Source organism: Triticum urartu, chromosome 7 (assembly GCF_003073215.2).
Source record: "Triticum urartu cultivar G1812 chromosome 7, Tu2.1, whole genome shotgun sequence".
In the NCBI taxonomy this organism is placed as follows: Eukaryota; Viridiplantae; Streptophyta; class Magnoliopsida; order Poales; family Poaceae; genus Triticum; species Triticum urartu.
The window spans coordinates 616120672-616139037 of NC_053028.1; the positions used below are offsets into that span (position 1 = coordinate 616120672).

The following is an 18366-nucleotide window of genomic DNA, read 5'->3' on the forward strand; positions in this document are numbered from 1 at the left end:
ACCTTTTTATATCTCTAAATGACATGAAATTTATACAATTCCTTCATATGCCCAAATTATCACCCTCCTCCAAATTGCAGCTCAGTCAAATCATCTATGTGAGCCCAGGTTCAATTTATATTTTATGGCCAAATTGGCACGTTGCAAAGCAAGTGTTATATAAACTCCTCCTATTACCCTCAAACTTTTCGGGCACTCTTCCATACCCAAATCATTGCCACATGATAATATTTAGCTCAATTTTCCTAGTAAATCTTTCTCGGGAAATTTCCAAAGTTTCTACCTCGAGAGAAGCTTTGTGAAGTAAGTACTAGCTAGGCTTACCCAAATGATCTGAAAATTTACCAGCGCATGACCATACCTAAGTAACTTACCTACACCAATTTTGAGCTCATTTCATTCATCCAATCTCTCTCACTAGTTTTCCCAAGTTTCTGTCCATAGAAGAGCATTGTGAAGGAAGTACTACTTTGGCATGTCCAAATGGTATCAATTTTCTACAATGCTTTCCTATGCCCAAATAACCATCCTCCACAAAATTTCAACTCACTCCATTCATTATTTTGAGCCCAGCTTCAACATTCATATTTTTGTCCAGCGTGGTACTTTGCAAAGCAAGTACCACCTAGGATCCTCCTTTTGAGCTAAAAATTTGTGAAGACATTCTCCTTAGTAGATGATCATCCTCAGCCAAAACTCACGCCCATTGGCCATGGGCATTTCCCGTACCGCTAATCAAACACTTGGCTACTAATTCATGTTTGAGCATCGATCGGTCTCCTCGTGAGAATCTTATGTTGTAATTTTCTTCCTAGCACCAACCTGGGGAGTGCCCAACCCACTAGACATGCCTAGGCCGCCCAGAACACATGGCAACATTACGGTCACACGGTGACCACGCGACGGGCATGCGAGTTTACGCGCTCTAGAGTTGGGGCCCTCGGCCACCGCCAAAACCTCGACGTATCGCCACCAAACCATGTATTTATGATTAAATAGGTCCTTATGTAACTAGAAATGATTTTTGGAAAAAATAAATAGCAAACTATGAGGCAGCTGCAGTTCAAATTTGACCCGCTTCCAACTGAATCGGTGGAAATTTGTCTTTTTCACGAGAGGTGGATCAAAACATTTTACACCCAACCATTTTGTCAACTGTGCATTAAATATGGCCTAGTATTTTATAAAAATGATTAGGTCCAATTTTGCAACAATTATTTGGTAGTTCCTTCACAAAAAACCTCCTTTCGGGCACTCGAAAAATGGAAAATGGTTTTTTCGTCCAACGAAAATGAAAACTTCCTTAGGCAACATTGTTTGCCATTCCAATATGCACCCTTGTGCACAATATGAGATCATTTGAACAAACTATGCCATGAATGTGGCCATAAGATTGATCATTTGGCTTGAAAGCCATTGATCTCCACACGTGATAGCTCGTTTCTGAGAACACTTTTTTAAAATAATTGTCGTATTATAAGTTTGTTATTTTTCCCGGGAACTTGGCCACATATAATGACACAATGCGAAGGTTTCCCAATTTTTTGATTTTTTTTGAATTTTTTATGCCCGTTTCAAAATGCGGTCAAAATGGCGGGAATGACCGTTCCTAGCTAGTGGTTGAATCTTGGATTTTTTTTGGAATTTCTCTGATTAAATAGGTACTTATGTACCTAGAAATGATTTTTGTAAAAAATAAATAGCAAACTATGATGCAGCTGCAGTTCAAATTCGACCCGCTTCCTATTGAATCGGCGGAAATTTGTCTTTTTCACGAGAGGTGGATCAAAACTTTGTACACCCAACCATTTTGTAAATTGTGCATTAAATATGGCCTAGTATTTTAGAAAAATTATTTGGTCCAATTTTGCAACAATTATTTGGGAGGTCCTTCACAAAAAAACCTCCTTTTGGGCACTCAAAAAATGGAAAATGGTTTTTTCGTCCAAAGAAAATGAAAACTTCCTTAGGCAACATTGTTTGCCATTCTAATATGCACCCTTGTGCACAATATGAGATCATTTGAACAAACTATGCCATGAATGTGGCCATAAGATTGATCATTTGGCTTGAAAGCCATTGATCTCCACACGTGATAGCTTGTTTCTGGGAACACTTTTTTAAAACAATTGCCGTATTACAAGTTTGTTATTTTTCCTAGGAACTTGGCCACATATAATGACACAATGCGAAGGTTTCCCAATTTTTTTATTTTTTTTTGAATTTTTTATGCCCGTTTCAAAATGCGGTCAAAACGGCGGGAATGACCGTTCCTAGCTAGTGGTTGAATCTTGGAATTTTTTTGGTTTTTCTCTGATTAAATAGGTACTTATGTACCTAAAAATGATTTTTGTAAAAAATAAATAGCAAACTATGATGCAGCTGCAGTTCAAATTTGACCCGCTTCCTGCTGAATCGACGGAAATTTGTCTTTTTCACGAGAGGAGGATCAAAACTTTTTACACCCAACCATTTGGTCAATTGTGCATTAAATATGGCCTAATATTTTAGAAAAATGATTTGGTCCAATTTTGCAACAATTATTTGGGAGGTCCTTCACAAAAAAACCCCTTTTAGGCACTCGAAAAATTGAAAATGGTTTTTCCGTCCAAGGAAAATGAAAACTTCCTTAGGCAATATTGTTTGTCATTCCAATATGCACCCTTGTGCACAATATGAGATCATTTGAACAAACTATGCCATGAATGTGGCCATAAGACTGATCATTTGGCTTGAAAGCCATTGATCTCCACACATGATAGTTCGTTTCTGAGAACACTTTTTTTAAAATAATTACCGTATTACAAGTTTGTTATTTTTCCTAGGAACTTGGCCACATATAATGACACAATGCGAAGGTTTCCCAATTTTTTGATTTTTTTTGAATTTTTTATGCCCGTTTCAAAATGCGGTCAAAACGGCGGGAATGACCGTTCCTAGCTAGGGGCTAGTGGTTGAATCTTGGAATTTTTTTGGTGTTTCTCTGATTAAATAGATACTTATGTACCTAGAAATGAGTTTTCTAAAAAATAAAGAGGAAACTATAAGGCAACTACAGTTCAAATTTGACCCGCTTCCAGCTGAATCGGCAAAAATTTGTCTTTTTCACGAGAGGAGGATCAAAACTCTTTACACCCAACCATTTGGTCAATTGTGCATTAAATATGGCATAGCATTTTAGAAAAATGATTTGGTCCAATTTCGCAACAATTATTTGGTAGGTTCTTCACAAAAAAAAACCCCTTTTGGACACTCGAAAAATGAAAAATGGGCACTTGAAAAACCTCCTCAATTATTGACGAGAGGTGGATAGACAGCTATTGAGACACAAGCATTTGGTCAATTGTACCTAAAATATGATCTAATATTATTGAAAAATAGAGTGGTGCCATTTTGCAACAAATATTGGTAGGTGCTTCAAAAAATATATACCATTTTCGACACTCCAAAGGTTGAAAATGTTTTTTTTGCAAATAAAACTCATTTTTGAGATCAATTTTTAAAGATATTTGTATTATTCCAGGTTTGTTATTTTTCTGAAAAACAAGTCTCACTTGTGACACGATGCTATTGTTCTTATTTTTTTTCTAATTCTATGATGTTATAAAATAGGTGACATGATTTAGCATATTATTTAATTGATTACGACCAATTTAGATGGTTATAAAATCATCAAAGTGTGTACTACACTGTGATTGGTGGAACCGTTTGTGGCACGGATCGATGAGATGGCAGACATCCTACCATCCATTGCTAGCAATCCAACGTCCATCCATCTGTCCATGCAAAGAAAGGAAAAAACCCACCGCACCAAACCCTACCTCTCTCTCACCTCTCGTCCCTTCCTTCCGCCCGCCGCCTCCCTCTCTCTGTCCCTGATCCAGATCGGCCTCTCCCCCACCCCTCGCGCCACGCCCTCCTTCCCTCGCGCTGGCACCGGCGGTGCCCTCCTTCCTTTCTATCACCGGCGGTGCCCTCCTTCCTTTCTGTCACCGGCGGCGCCCTCCTTCCCTCGCGCTGCACCCGAACCTCGCTCCCGCTCCCAGCTCTTCTTCCTCCTCCGCTGCAGCTAGGGTTTCGTCTCCCCGATCCCCAATCCCCGAAGCTCGGATCCAACAGCAGCATCAGCGATGGCGGCCGCGGGAGATCCTCTCCAAGGTCAAGCATGTCCAGGCCAAGCCTGTCGGTCGCCCTCGCGGGTGACTGCCTCCGCGGTGACGATGGCGGCCTCGTCGTCCCCAGAGGCCACGACGCCCCTCAAGGCCGACCTCCGCCACGTGAGTGATCCGTCGATCTCGTCCCTCCAACAGTTCGGTTCTCGCCGCTTCGATTTCTTTCGATTCCACAAGATATTGTGTACCACTTTAGTACATGCGTGCGTGTGAGCTGACTCTTCTTCTGCGTGGTTCGTAGGTGTTCCGGATGCACGCACGAGTTCGACCTGCACAAGCCACCGGTGCTGCAGGAGGTGGCGGATTTCTTCAGTGGCCACGGAATCGAGGACTTCACCTTCAGCAGGGGCAGGATGAAGGTGACCCATCTGAGTTACCTTAAGCCTGTGTATCATCTATATGAAATAATATGTCTATTAGTCACCAATAATAGGTCTATTAGTCACCAATCAAGGTGACTAATGTGCCACTGCTGACACACCACACATTCCAGTAAAATTGCACACAGATTTATCACCATAAAGGTATCCATCTCTGTGTCGACTAACATTCTTATTGGCACTATGTTGCAACTTTTTTCATATTGGCAAGCAGTAGCATTAGAAGGTCATCTTCATGACACGGTATTGTTGTTTGCTGAGTGAGTATTTGTGGACGGAGTACACTAATTTTTTTCCGGAACTGTTAGTCAGTAGCTTAGCATCACTGTAGAATATGTTAAGTAACAGTGAGTGAACAAATGCATTGCAGAGATAGCTCGTAGTCGAGACCTATCCTTCCTTTAATTATTTTTTGGGAATACGCACGAGTGTGCGTATCATGCATTAGAGAAGGAGCCTTCCTTTAATTCTTGAACACTAACATCTTACTCTATTCTATCTGTTATGCAGGTACGGCTCATGCAATGTTCACTTGCTTCGCCGTCAGTTGTCAAGGGTTGCTCATATCTGACAGCCCCGTAAATATTGTTAACGCCCATGTGGGCGCTCTCTTGTCTGGGATCTCTATGTGGAACTGATTTAAACACTGGTGTGTGATATGACTAGTTATTCCGAATCGGAGTGTGATATTGATATTATGAGTCAGTAATAATATATGGGCTTGAGAACATCCTTTTGTTGCTGCATTTGAATTTTTTTTCCTTCTGCATCTGCTTGTCTAGCCTGGGGTATATTTTTGTGCAACGCCGGTGCGACCATGTTGTCTCAGTTCCTTGTGGTATGCCATGTTTGCTGAGCTATCATTCGGCGTCATGTTAAGGGTTGTTGACAACTTATGCTTCCATAAGCTGAGGCACGCTTGCTGGATATCTGGTTTCTTTTTTGTCATACCAATGTGGCTTTATGAGCCAATAAGGTGCACTTGGTTACAGCTTGTGCTGCTGTAAGAACATGAATGTGCTTAGGTTGGATCTATTTTTTTGCGGGGTTGGATCTATTTGTTTTACCTGAGCTCGGGCAGTGGGCATACTTGTGCGATGATGGTCATGTGTATATGCGAAATAATAGGTCTATTAGTTACATTTATGGTGACCCATCTGTATGAAATAATAGGTCTATTAGTCACCAATACTTGAGTTAAGCTAACTCTTTACCTGCTATGCTATAGTAGGCCTTGTTCATATTTATTAGTGAAGTTTGCTTGTCCACAGTGATCCATATACATGCCATTTGTGTTTAACGTTCTCTGAAATGAAATAATAAGATTCACACTCCATGGACCAGGACGACCACCGGGACCTCCACGGCGATGATGAAGCCTGCACATGGTCGAGCTCGATGGAACAACAGTGCCTCGGTGTGGTGCAGTTGGGCCACTCCAGTGCATCGGGAACTCTACATGCTGCTGTCCTTTGTCTCATCATCTTAACTACTACAGTAGTAGGAGTATTTTATATGATGTTCATTTCTTGGCCACCCAGCATGTTTGCTAATCATCCATCTGCCTCATGTTATATGATCCCTACCTAGTAACTTCATTGTATGCAGACTTGTGGTGTTGGTTCAGTTTAGTCAAATTAATATATATACTGCTATGCTACTACTACTACTGTTGTTGTCTGCATTTAATCCTGATTAGTAGCTTCATCAATAAGTGGCAAACAAAACAATGTTGATTTTCATCTTATCTCCATGACAACCAATGGAGTTGAATTGCAGCATGCATGTCAAAGTTGGGTTCAATTCTTGGGCAATATATGGTAGTTTCCACTCTTCATGCCCAAGATTAGTATGCTGCAGCTCTCCCTCCTCACTCCGTACATCCAGGTACTAGTTACCCAACGAGCAGCCCTGCACCTCGCTGGATCTCGCCCAAACCCCGCTCATCTTGCTGCTTGTGGCAGGGAATACTCTCTGTTGAGTATTTTGAGGAATGAATATCTGTTAAGTATGGAGTTAGGATTATCTAATAATTTTTTTGCTATATATATATATATAACTGAGATTGCTAGCATCATTTACACAAGATACACCCTTTGAATTGAATTGATTGGTTCAGTTTCGTATATTCTTCACCCAGCCTTCTATCATGCTTGTAACTAGTGCTCTGCTCATGTTGTTAGACAGGATTTTCACTTCCTGCCATGCCAGCCTTCTATCATGCTTACAAGATTTTTCTTTGCACGGCAGTAGCACCAGTACCTTGCTACTGTTGGGAACGGAAGGGAGCTGTTCCATGCACTGAATCTGGGGAGAAAATCACCTTCGGCATGTACACCATCACCTTGGGCATGCTTGTGGCGCTACTGCTCGGCCTCAACATGTCCTGGAGTGCCATTAGCGTCGCCCTCACGCTCATATTCCTCGACTTCAAGGACGCTCGCCCCTGCCTCGAGAAGGTAATTGTCTGTCCATCCGTCTGTAGTTAAATAAGTTGTGCCCCATTGATGTCCTACTACTGTTAATTGTTACTACCATGGTGCTGATGCTGTTCAGAATATGATATGTGCCTTAATTCTAAGTTCTGATCTCTCTTAAGAGACACTTCTAGCTTTTCTGACTCAAAGTTGTTAACTTGGTACTGCATGAGTTTTACTACTGCTAACACAGAGAGTATTTACTACTGCCAACACAGAGATTTTGTATGCATGCTACCTGATGAGTGCTTTCTTTGTAATATTTCACCTTTATATGCATAGGTTTATTCGGTTTGAATATTGCATGACATGAAATAGATATTTACAGTGTTTTTCTCAACATGTTTTCACTGTCACTTGATATATACTTGCTTGTACTTGAAGCTGTGGGTTAATGTTGGTGGTTTTGTTCTACTTGGATGCATTGGTACCCATCATCGAGCGAACGGATGCAACAGCGGCAAGAAGCTCATGGATGTGTGCATCTAAAGCACACCATGGACACCATCCACTTCCTCATCAATGCTAACTCAATCCAGATCATCGTCGACACTATCATCCACAGGTATCTTCCTTGGTTCCCTTTATTCTCTCCTGCCTTTGTGATGTTAGTATGCGTGTGCTGACGAGTATTGTTAGATCTTGCCAGTTGAATGTATGGTCGTGATAGTAGAATGGTATTTTGTTTCAGGCGCAATGTGTTGTAGGGCAGTTTTTTGCACAACCTGCATATGTGCCATGCATATTCATATTGTGTCTCTGTTTCTTATATGAACTACTATCTCATTTTAACTAGCTCGACAACAAAAAGCATGGTACTAGCTGAATTTGTGTTATCATTCTAAATACATGTCCTTTTCTTGAATGGTCTATTCATAATATATTTGCCCCAGTTTTTCTCATTCTTCTCTGATTCATGTAACAGGATGACAGATGAAGCCATGTTGCTGTTTTGTTTGGTCTCAGCCCTGACTATCGCCGTCGAGCGAGTCCGGCGTTTTGTTCATCTGACTATGGTTCCAGCCCTGACTATCGAAGTTTTTGTCCTGTTGAAGTTGCATAGAAATATGAGAGAGTCCAGCGAGTCCAGGAGCTTGTGAAGTAGTACTATATTACACTTGTAGAGCTTGTAAAGTATTGTATTATACATGGCCGTTTGTAATGGCACGGATAGAGCTTGTATTATGTGATCTGGTTGCTCTTGTTTAAGTATTGTGTGTGTTTTTGTCTCCGCCAATCTAAATACTGCTTGAAATATGAAGAATATGAGTCTGATAGATGGGACCCACTTACCTGACAAATGGAAACCTGTTACCAGAACCTAACAATTGGGACACATCTGACTAGTGGACCCACTTATCTGACTAGTGGACCCTTCTTTTGGGAAAAAAAAGAAAAACTAAATTCGTTTAGACAAAAAGGCCACAACCCAACAATAAAAAAGGCTGCAATGTTGGGCTTGGCCCATGAAGCTGATCAAAAATTGATAGAAAAAATACATTAAAAAGGCCAAATTGTTGGGCTAGGCCCATGTAGAAAATCGAATTGGACCGGGCTGAATCTTGTGGCCTGGGGAGGTTGCTAGTGACCAAAACGCCACAGTAGACGTATTTTGGTCATAAACGTCTTCGACCATTCCAGAAGAAAGGTCGCTATAGTCAGTTTATGACGGCCAGCTTTTGACCTTATGTTTTTGGTCACAAAAAGGTCACAAATGGAAATTTGTGACCATTCAGTGACCAATAGTGGTGGTCACAAGTTGACATATTTCTTGTAGTGATACCTAGTTAAATATTGTTACTCGCAAGTCTCTTTAATCGTTCGTAATGCATCATCCCGTAACTAACCATTAGTCACATTGCTTGCAAGGCTTATTGTGACGTGTATTACCGAGAGGGCCCAGAGATACCTCTCCGATACTCAGAGTGACAAATCCTAATCTCGATCTATGCCAACCCAACAAACACCTTCAGAGACACCTGTAGAGCATCTTTATAATCACCTAGTTACGTTGTGATGTTTGATAGCACACAAGGTGTTCCTCCGGTATTCGGGAGTTGCATAATCTCATAGTCAAAGCAATATGTATAAGTCATGAAGAAAGCATTAGCAATAAGACTTAACGATCATTATGCTAAGCTAATGGATGGGTCTTGTCCATCACATCATTCTCCTAATGATGTGATCTCGTTCATCAAATGACAACACATGTCCATGGTTAGGAAACCTAACCATCTTTGATTAACGAGCTAGTCTAGTAGAGGCTTTCTAGGGACACTATGTTTTGTCTATGTATCCACACATGTATCAAGTTTCCGGTTAATACAATTCTAGCATGAATAATAAACATTTATCATGATATAAGGAAATATAAATAACAACTTTATTATTGCCTCTAGGGCATATTTCCTTCACGGACCGCCTCTTTGCTCTATAAATACCCCAATATTCCAGAAACCCTAGGGGAGTCGACGAAAAACAATTCTAGCTACTGCAAAGTTCCGGAAACACCAGATCCAATCTAGACACCATCACGGAGGGGTTCATCAGGTCCATTGGTGCCTCTCTGATGATGCGTGAGTAGTCTTTTGTAGACCTCCGGGTCTGTAGTTAGTAGCTAGATGGCTTCCTCACTCTCGTTTGATTCTCAATACAATGGTCTCTTGGAGATCCGTATGATGTAATTCTTTCGCGGTGTGTTTGGTGGGATCCGATGAACTTTTATTTTATGCTCAGATCTATCTCTTTTTATCCATGGAAGTTATTTGAGTCTTCTTTGATCTCTTATATGCATGATTGATTATAGCTCGTATTTTGTATCCAATATTTGGGTTTTGTTTGGCCAACGTGATCTATTTATCTTGCAATGGGAAGAGGTGCTTTGTGATGGGTTCAGTCTTACGGTGCTTGATGCCAGTGACAGAAGGGGAACCGGCACGTATGTATCGTTGCTATTAAGGATAACAAAATGTGGTCTATTTGTACATAAATAGATATTGTCTACATCATGTGATAGTTCTTATTGCATTAATCTGTTTCTCCACGAACTTAATACACTAGATGCATGCTGGATAGCGGTCGATGTGTGGAGTAATAGTAGTAGATGCAGGCAGGAGTCGGTCTACCAATCTTGGACGTGATGCCTATATAATGATCATTGTTGGGATATCGTCATGATTATTTGAAGTTCTATCAATTTCCCAATAGTAATTAGTTTACCCACCGTTTGCTATTTTTCTCGAGAGAAGCCACTAGTGAAACCTATGACCCTCGGGTCTCTTCTTTATTATATTTGCCTTTGCGATCTATTTTTCTTTACTTTTATTTTCAGATCTATTAAACCAAAAATACCTTGCTGCACTTTATTTTATTTGGTGTTTGATCTATCAACTTATTACAACTCTCTCACATCCGTTTGCCAATTTCTGGTGCTGTTACCCGAAAGGGATTAACAACCCCTTTAATACGCCGGCTTGCGAGTATTTGTTATTTGTGTGCAGGTGTTGTTTACGTGGTGTTGCTTGGTTCTCCTACTGGTTCAATAACCTTGGTCTCATCACTGAGGGAAATACCTACCGTTGTTGTGTTGCATCATCCCTTCCTCTTTGGGCAAATACCGACGTTGTTCTAGAAGACATCAATCGCACGCATTAGGGTGCGGCGGAGGTCGACCGCGAGTTGAGCACCGTGGTGGTGGATCTCCATCAGCCGCGCGCGGTCTGTGGCCTGTACCACCGATACCGGAGCCCTATCGGGGTTGAGATGCCACCCGTGTGGTAGATTGACGTCGAACCATGACATTGGCACGCCATGGTCCCAGAAAATAGTGGATTCATGTCCTCATGCCTTACTTGAGCCTTTATGTCACCAAGATCATTGTTACGCTTCTCATGCTCTTGCTCAAAGTCATGACCATCATCATACATCGGTGAACCACCCTCAAACTCATATTGGGGATCCACATTGACATAATCAACTTGTTTGTTCACATGTTGAATATCTTTCATCTCGAATTCATTTGGTTAGCTAACATGAGGTCAGCTTATTGCATTGGCGACTTGCACTTCAACTGTTTGGTCAACATGTGGGCGCACACGTCTAACTGGGCTCATATCATCTAACAGGGTTTGGTCAAGTCAACATCAAAGAGAGGTTGACCTTACTGGGAAACACTTCGAGTGATTTGACTTTCAAGGACGCAACAACCTCCTTATATGCACCCATTCCAAATTTGATTTGATAGGCATCATCGTCTTGATCCGACACTCGTCTCCCGTTCCAACATCATATCTTCCTACTAGTTGAGCTTGGTCACTTGGATCCATCCAATCTAATATATTCTATGTTTCTTCCACAACCTTATCGTAACTAGGACTCGTAACAAATCTCAACACTTCCTCACCCCTATCAGCAAGCTCGACATTCATAAATGCCTCCTTGTCAACATAATGAACATTCACAATCCTCTCCATCTAAAAAACAATGGAGCAATGACAAATGTACCATATGGCATCAAAATAAAGTTAGAATAATTTCTAATCCTAAGATTAACCCGAACGCAACCCTAAGCCCATCCACATCATAAATCACCACTATTTGACCAACCCTAAGCCCATATTCATTACTAAACATCACAAACTTCATATTATTTGAGGGAGAACCTTCATAACTAGGGTTAGGAGCACATCCATTCAAATACACAAACCCAACCAATCAAAACTTGAGAGATGAAGGAGGATACCTCAAGGGAAGGAAAAAAACACCGGATCCATGAACAAATGCCACCGATCTGGAAGGATTTAAAGGAGGATTGAGTGAAGGAGATAATGGGGAAGAGGGCTTGAACTCGGGATGGCCAGTGAGAAGGAGGAAGGAGAGGGGGGTGAGTGGTCAGTGGGGGCCTCACCAAGACCCCGCGACCACTTACCTATTCAGGCAAAAACGCCACGGTCCTTGGCGTGTGTGAAACGCCCGATGGTTTGGCGTTTCTAGCCACCACGTAAGCAGACGCCTCCACATTAGCCTGAAGGTGGGCCAGGCTAGAAACGCCACGAGCCATGACATGTCTAAAAAGAATTAAATCGTGAAATAATTTCTAAGAGAGGTCATTTTTGGTACTAAAGATCTATGAGCCTATTTGGTTCCAATAAGTCACCTGACTTATAAGTCAGATGACTTAAAATCAGTGACTTATAAGTCACGCCTATTTGATTGTCATCTAACTTATAAGTCACCTGACCACACCTTTCCACCTTGTTTTTTAATGTAAAGATGACGGGACCCACGTAAAAGGGGGTGACTTGTAAATTTTAAGTTGGGGTGGAGCGACTTATGACTTATAAGTTAGGGTGACTTAAAAGTTGAGTCCGTTTGGCAAAATAAGTCATTTTTTATATTTTTCGACTTATAAGTTGGTAACTTATTTGAAATCAAACAGGGCCTATATAAGGTCATAAGAGTGATTTTGGCCTAAAATCTTGCCACGACCTCATTTCTACCGCTCCACCTCACCACGAACGGTGTTCCCAATTTTTTATTCTTCCCGCTCAAACAACCGCCTCGATCCATTTCCCGTTCCTCCTCCGAAGCCGTCCCCCAACCCACGCCGACGCGGCGCCATCGTCCATCCATGGCCGCCGCCGCGTCCTACTTCTCCGGCACGGCGCTGATGCCGTCGCAGCGCGCGGGGGCGCCCGACTACTCCGCCGCCGGTGCGGCCACCCCTTCCCCCTCCAAGGTTCGTCCCGCGACCCTCTCGTGGTACTAGCCCTTCCGCGCGCCGTCTCCGCCTCCCCCTAGCATTAACTCCGTCCATCCGCGTGTCCTACGCAGGCGCGCAACCCCCGCTACTCCGGCTGCGTCCCCGCCACCGTCCTCCACATCTCCCGCTCCCTCGCCGCCGCCGCGGCGAACCACGGCGGTGGCGGTGGCGACCCCGTCTTCTCCATCGACGGCGTCGAGACCAGCAACGTGATTCCCCTTCGCGCCCTCAGAACGTCTCCTGGGACTTCATATCTGCTTGGCTTCGCCTAATTTTGTGTTCGTCTGGAAACCCCCAAACTCGTGCGCGCAGGTTAGGGTTTTGGGGAGGGTTGTGAGCATGTCGAGCAGGGAGACCGACGTGTCGTTCACGCTCGACGACGGCACCGGGAAGATCGATCTCGTGCGGTGGTGAGTTGCGATTTCTTTTACCCTTCATGTTTCAACTTTCAACTAGATCCGGTACTGCTGATGTGGTGCGGTGTGGTTGACGATTTTCTGGTATTGTAGGATCAATGACGAGACAGATGCTCGAGAAGCGGCTTTCATCCAGTATGTGATGTGTGATACGCTCTGATATGTGTTCAATTTTAGCTTGTTGGAAGTGTTCTGATATCCTAGTATGTTTGTCCGGCTTGTGTTTATGAAGGCATGGAGTGTACGTCAGGGTTCATGTGAACATCATGGGGTTTCAAGCTCAGAAGCATGGATTTGCTCGATCTATCCGGTAAGGGAGCTGGATTCCTTTAGTGTTGCTGTGCTGTGCTGGTACTCATCTATTTGTTGTACTAGAAAAGCTTTTGGTTGCTTCAGTTTTCTTATCTGAGCCATCTGACTGTTACTGATCTGGTTTGCAAAGTATTAAAATTAAAATCTGCAGCTGGTTTGTTTTCACAGTGCGATTCACTGGAACTTAACCTTTGTTTGGTTGTTCAAAATTGTGCTCTTGTTGTCTTCATTATTTGTCCACCTCCACACCAAGTTTTGTTTTGTTCTAAGATATTGACTGTTTCAAAGTTTATCTGTGGATGATATACTTAAATGCAGTTCTTGCAGAGGTTTTGTGACTATAGCATTTGAATGGAACAATGTCTTGTTTGTAATGTATTTATGGTTATTGTGAGTGCTGTGCCAATTAAACATCCTTTGAGGGGAAATGTGTGAGATACCGAGGATAAAGGTTTACATCCTGTGCTTTACTTGTCTATGTATTAGTGCACATGTTGCTCTCTTTTAAAATCTTGATTGAAGATTTTCAATTCTCAGAATAGTTATCTCTGTGTCAGTTTGTTCTAACTAGGTCTCTTGTACATAACTTCATGGATGACTTTGTTTGAAAGTATCATTGTTAAGTTACCGTTGTTTGTGGAAGATAACACTAATTTTACCTTTGGTTCTCTATTTCGTAATTTCAGCTGTGCTTTGGCTAACATGTCCATGGAAAGTGAATCTCAATACTAAGGTTCACCAGTCATGTTATGTTATGGTTACTGAATGATGCATACTGTCAGTAATGTTGTTCTGATTATGTATCCAGTGGTTCTTGTGCGTCTTCTCCCTCTGAGATATTCCTTTTATAAAATCTGAAGTGTACTGCAATCTGAACTACTGGACATATCACACAAGCTGGAAACTGAACTAGTCGATACTTGATACCTGCTTTGCTGTCTGTCCTATATTTCCACTTTCCATGGTTAAAACCCCATGAAGTAACTGTTCTGTGGACAGCTCATGATTGTAATTTTTGTTTATGAATATCTGAGGAAATTATATCTTGTTAATTTTCTGTTCTGGGAGATCTTATGTTTCCACCGGTTATTGTTTACTAACACTTCTTACTTTATTCTAACTCTAATTCTATTAACCTTCTTATATTTCCAGCCCAGTTACCAATTTCAATGAAGTGGTGCTGCATTTCATCGAATGCATGCACGTGCACATGGAAAATACTCAGACGAAGGTACAGAAAGCAAATATTATATTTCAGTCAGTGTTCTAGTATTAATTTGGTATGAGAGACACCATTAATGATCATTCTGTTTCCGTTTTAAAGATGCAAGGGCAACTCCCTCCAGCAGTTCAAACAAACGCTTATACTCATGTGCCTTATTCTGGTGGAATGAGAGAACAGCAAGTCCATTTTACTCCTCAAGTAAACCAACGGCAACTCCCACCTGCAGTTCGAACAAATGCGTCTACTTATGGGCCTTTTACTGGTGGTGCGAGAGAACATCAAGTTCATTTTACTCCTCAAGTAAATCATGGACAATTTCCTCCTCCCAGAGTTCAAACTAATACATCTACTCATGGTCCTTTCTCCGGCGGAGTGAGAGACCATCAAGTTCAGCTTGCTCCTCGACCTCAAATAAACCAAGTACGGAATTTTATGACAATTCAGTTTCATGAATTCCTTGGTAATGGGAAAGCGTACTTGTCTATACTTTTGTTGGTATATTTGATATTAATTTTATTATCGTGAGCTGCCGATTATATACTTGAGATAGCCAATTATCTGGTCTCTTCTGTAGCCTCTTTCTTTAGCGCCTTCTGTTTTATGTACCAGCTTATATCCCTAACTTGCCTTGTCTGTAAGCCTCTTAACTGACTGTGAGATATTTTCTTGCGTAGTTTGCAGCTTACTCAGGCACTGGTGGACAACAGTATGATCTGCAAAGAATGGTTTTGGAAGTTCTGCAAGCACCTGATATCCTGTAAGTTTAGTTTCTCTGCCAGAAGTGGTAAAAGGTTGCATATCATTATGGAACTCTTAGCTTCTGTTGTAATGGTTTGCTTAGTTAGGTGTACGTATGTTCACATTTTCCAAATTCTAATCCTGACCAAAGGTTATAAGCTGGTTCCAGCCTTTCCTTTGTCACATTGTCAGTTTATTTTGTATATTTGTAGGTCTGGTGTCTAGAATTGACCTTTTCATGGTAACGGGGAATGATCAGAAAGAGTAAAAAGGCTTGTTATATTTTTTCCATTGCCTTTTAAGTCCAAGTTGTGCTGCTTCTGCTTGAGTAAAGAAAACTTGATTGGTCTGTTAAAGCGGTGCCAAGTTGTGCTACAGTAGACTAACGGTATTGATAACACAAATATATCATGGAATGGTTCAAAACTCCTAATCATGCATAGAAAAACAAGAGTGCTTACTACTCCTAGTTTTCTGTACAAGCGAATCATTTTTTTTAACGTTCATTATTACTATGTACTCCCTCCGTCCCAAAATAAGTGTCTCAACTTTGTACTAGCTCTAGTACAAATTTATACTAAGCTCAAGACACTTATTTTGGGACGGAGGGAGTATTGCGCTCCTTAAAGAAAATTGTAGCCAGGTTATCGAGACGCACAATGGGTCTACCGATTGCATGATCCCTTTGTTTGAAGTGTTTCAATAAATAATTCAAGTGACAGGTTGAGCTGTGGCTGGATACTTCAGTGGTTTTGTTGTTTGAGGCATTCTGACACTTAATGGATCCCCGTGTAACTTTTCATGGCAATGAGTTCCACTTACACATTGCAGCATTGGGCATCCTTACCGCAATGTAGTATGCATCTGATGTCTTGCCTAAAAATCAGGAGCTCTTTTCTAATAATAGACCTGAAGCTGCCTCAACAACCAGGCTGATCCAGATCAGTATTGAATTGAAGAAAGTTTATTTAGGAGATATGTACTGACTGTTGCTTCCCGCAGACCCCTTGAAAATGGCGTACATGTTGATGAAGTGGCTAGAAGAACTGGAGCGCCAAAAACAAACATCATGTACTACCTCTAACTTTTTGTTTTTTCCAATTGCTGCTTGCATGATCTGAGTTTGACCTGTTTACAATTTTGCTGTACAGGGAGGTTATCAACTTACTTGCTGATACAGGGTTCGTCTGTTGGACCATTGATGACTATCATGTCAAGTCTGTGTGTAATGGTTGACCAACACAGTAATCTTCAGAACTAATCTAGTGAATGTGAGATCAGTTTGGCTATAGTTACTACTAATGATCTACGTGGAACACGATGTAAGTGCACTGTTGCAAACGTTCAGTGGTTTGACTCAGTCTTCCATTTGACAGTCGAGTAGGTGATACCAGTACCACCCCTTATATTGCTAAATACTCACGTTAGTACGTTGCTGTTTTACTGGGATATACTATGCAGTATGTTCATGCTTGTGTGCTTGCGTTATGTTACGTTACAACACTTTTCTAGTTTTTCCTGCTTATGTGACTGATCTTATCCTTCTGTTTACCTCTTCTTTAGCCTCTGCTGTTTCCAACTGATTTTATCCTTCTGTTTACCTCTTCTTTAGCCTCTGCTGTTTCCATGAGCATAGATTATATATGAGTACACTTCTGTTCGATCCCATAAACTTTTGCCTGGTAGTTTGCAGTTGAACTTGCTCCTCAAATGTACTATTCTGTCTTGTCCGATTCATTGCACCATGGAGATAAGAAACAACAGGGACTAAAAATAGGGGTTCGGTCTGACAATTAACACGCCAATTTGTCAGGTCAACCACTATTGGTTTTACTGGTTAGGGTCCTGAGTTCGATGCATTGTCTTCTAGTTTAGCTTATCGTTTCTTTTAGGTTGTCTTCCCAAAAGAAGTCTTATCTGCTTTGACCAATAATTGTGTACAAGAGCTCCTTCAGTTTGCCTACCCGATGTGCATTTCTCAGATGGTGTCTGCTGATCGTAGGCGTACACGTGCTATCCAAAAGCTAGTGTGTCAATAATTCTTAATCCTCCTATCCAACTAACACCAGTTTGCTAGTGCATGGATTAGTGTCCGAACCCTCTACGTGTTATCTTAACCCATCTGTAGTATACTTTTTCTGGAGGTCACCTATAATATTTCTTCATAGATTGAATATAGAGTATAGATGGAACAAGTCAATTACCTGGGTTAGGTATTCTGTGCTTCATGCTCTGCTATGTTTTGATGTTTGTTGGGTCCATAAGGTCTTGTTCTCCTGTCATTTCTTTCCTGTTTTATTATCAAAGGCAAATCGTTTCCTCCATTTTCTCGTCAGATGTTGATGTGCAGCTGTACATGCCTTCTTGCTCGACATGCTAAACCCCATTAAGTAGGCGAAAAATAGAACATGGCAGGTTTTAATCTTAAATTCAGTGAGTTGTATTTTATGCATTACTCTCGTTTGTCACATATTTGCTGAATTAATAAATATAGGACCAGCAACTAACTGGGCATGCTTATCTGGATTTTTGCTGATGATAGACAAAGACAATACTGGTCTATATTTTAATGGGATCCCTATTTTAATTCACGCCGGGAACATCTATAAATTCGCCTTAATGGCCTGCATTATCAACGTGTGGTCCTTGCAGTCAGTGTCTACCTTTCTGGAATCTGGCATTGTCAAACTACTTGCACTTCAGGAGAATGGAACGATACATCAAAAATAAAGAGTTGCGCATTTGATCATCTGTTAGCTCATTTCATTATGAGATGTCGGCACGCAAAATTAGGTAAATGAAAAGTATTTTCCTTGGCACGAAACGCTAAATTGCCCAGCAATTTCATCTACATTTACGCAAAGCATATGTCGCATTCTTTCGTT

At 41.5% G+C, this 18366-nt stretch overlaps 1 protein-coding gene across 1 annotated transcript; it reads left to right on the forward strand.

Moving 5' to 3' along the window:
• The first annotated feature begins 12550 nt into the window (after positions 1–12550).
• LOC125521713 (replication protein A 32 kDa subunit C-like) lies at positions 12551–16956 on the forward strand. The gene is made up of 10 exons (XM_048686776.1): positions 12551–12766; positions 12862–12999; positions 13103–13200; positions 13300–13341; positions 13439–13516; positions 14671–14749; positions 14843–15163; positions 15418–15500; positions 16484–16552; positions 16633–16956. Exons 1-10 carry the CDS (start codon positions 12659–12661, stop codon positions 16715–16717), a joined length of 1101 nt encoding a protein of 366 aa, XP_048542733.1. The 5' UTR covers positions 12551–12658; the 3' UTR covers positions 16718–16956.
• The last annotated feature ends 1410 nt before the right edge of the window (positions 16957–18366 follow it).

Bases quoted from the DNA above. Each gene is read 5' to 3' on its own strand.
- LOC125521713 (XM_048686776.1), top strand. From the start codon at position 12,659: ATGGCCGCCGCCGCGTCCTACTTCTCCGGCACGGCGCTGATGCCGTCG. The intron at 12,767-12,861 runs GTTCGTCCCGCG...TGTCCTACGCAG, and splicing joins CCACCCCTTCCCCCTCCAAG to GCGCGCAACCCCCGCTACTC. The intron at 13,000-13,102 runs GTGATTCCCCTT...TCGTGCGCGCAG, and splicing joins ACGGCGTCGAGACCAGCAAC to GTTAGGGTTTTGGGGAGGGT.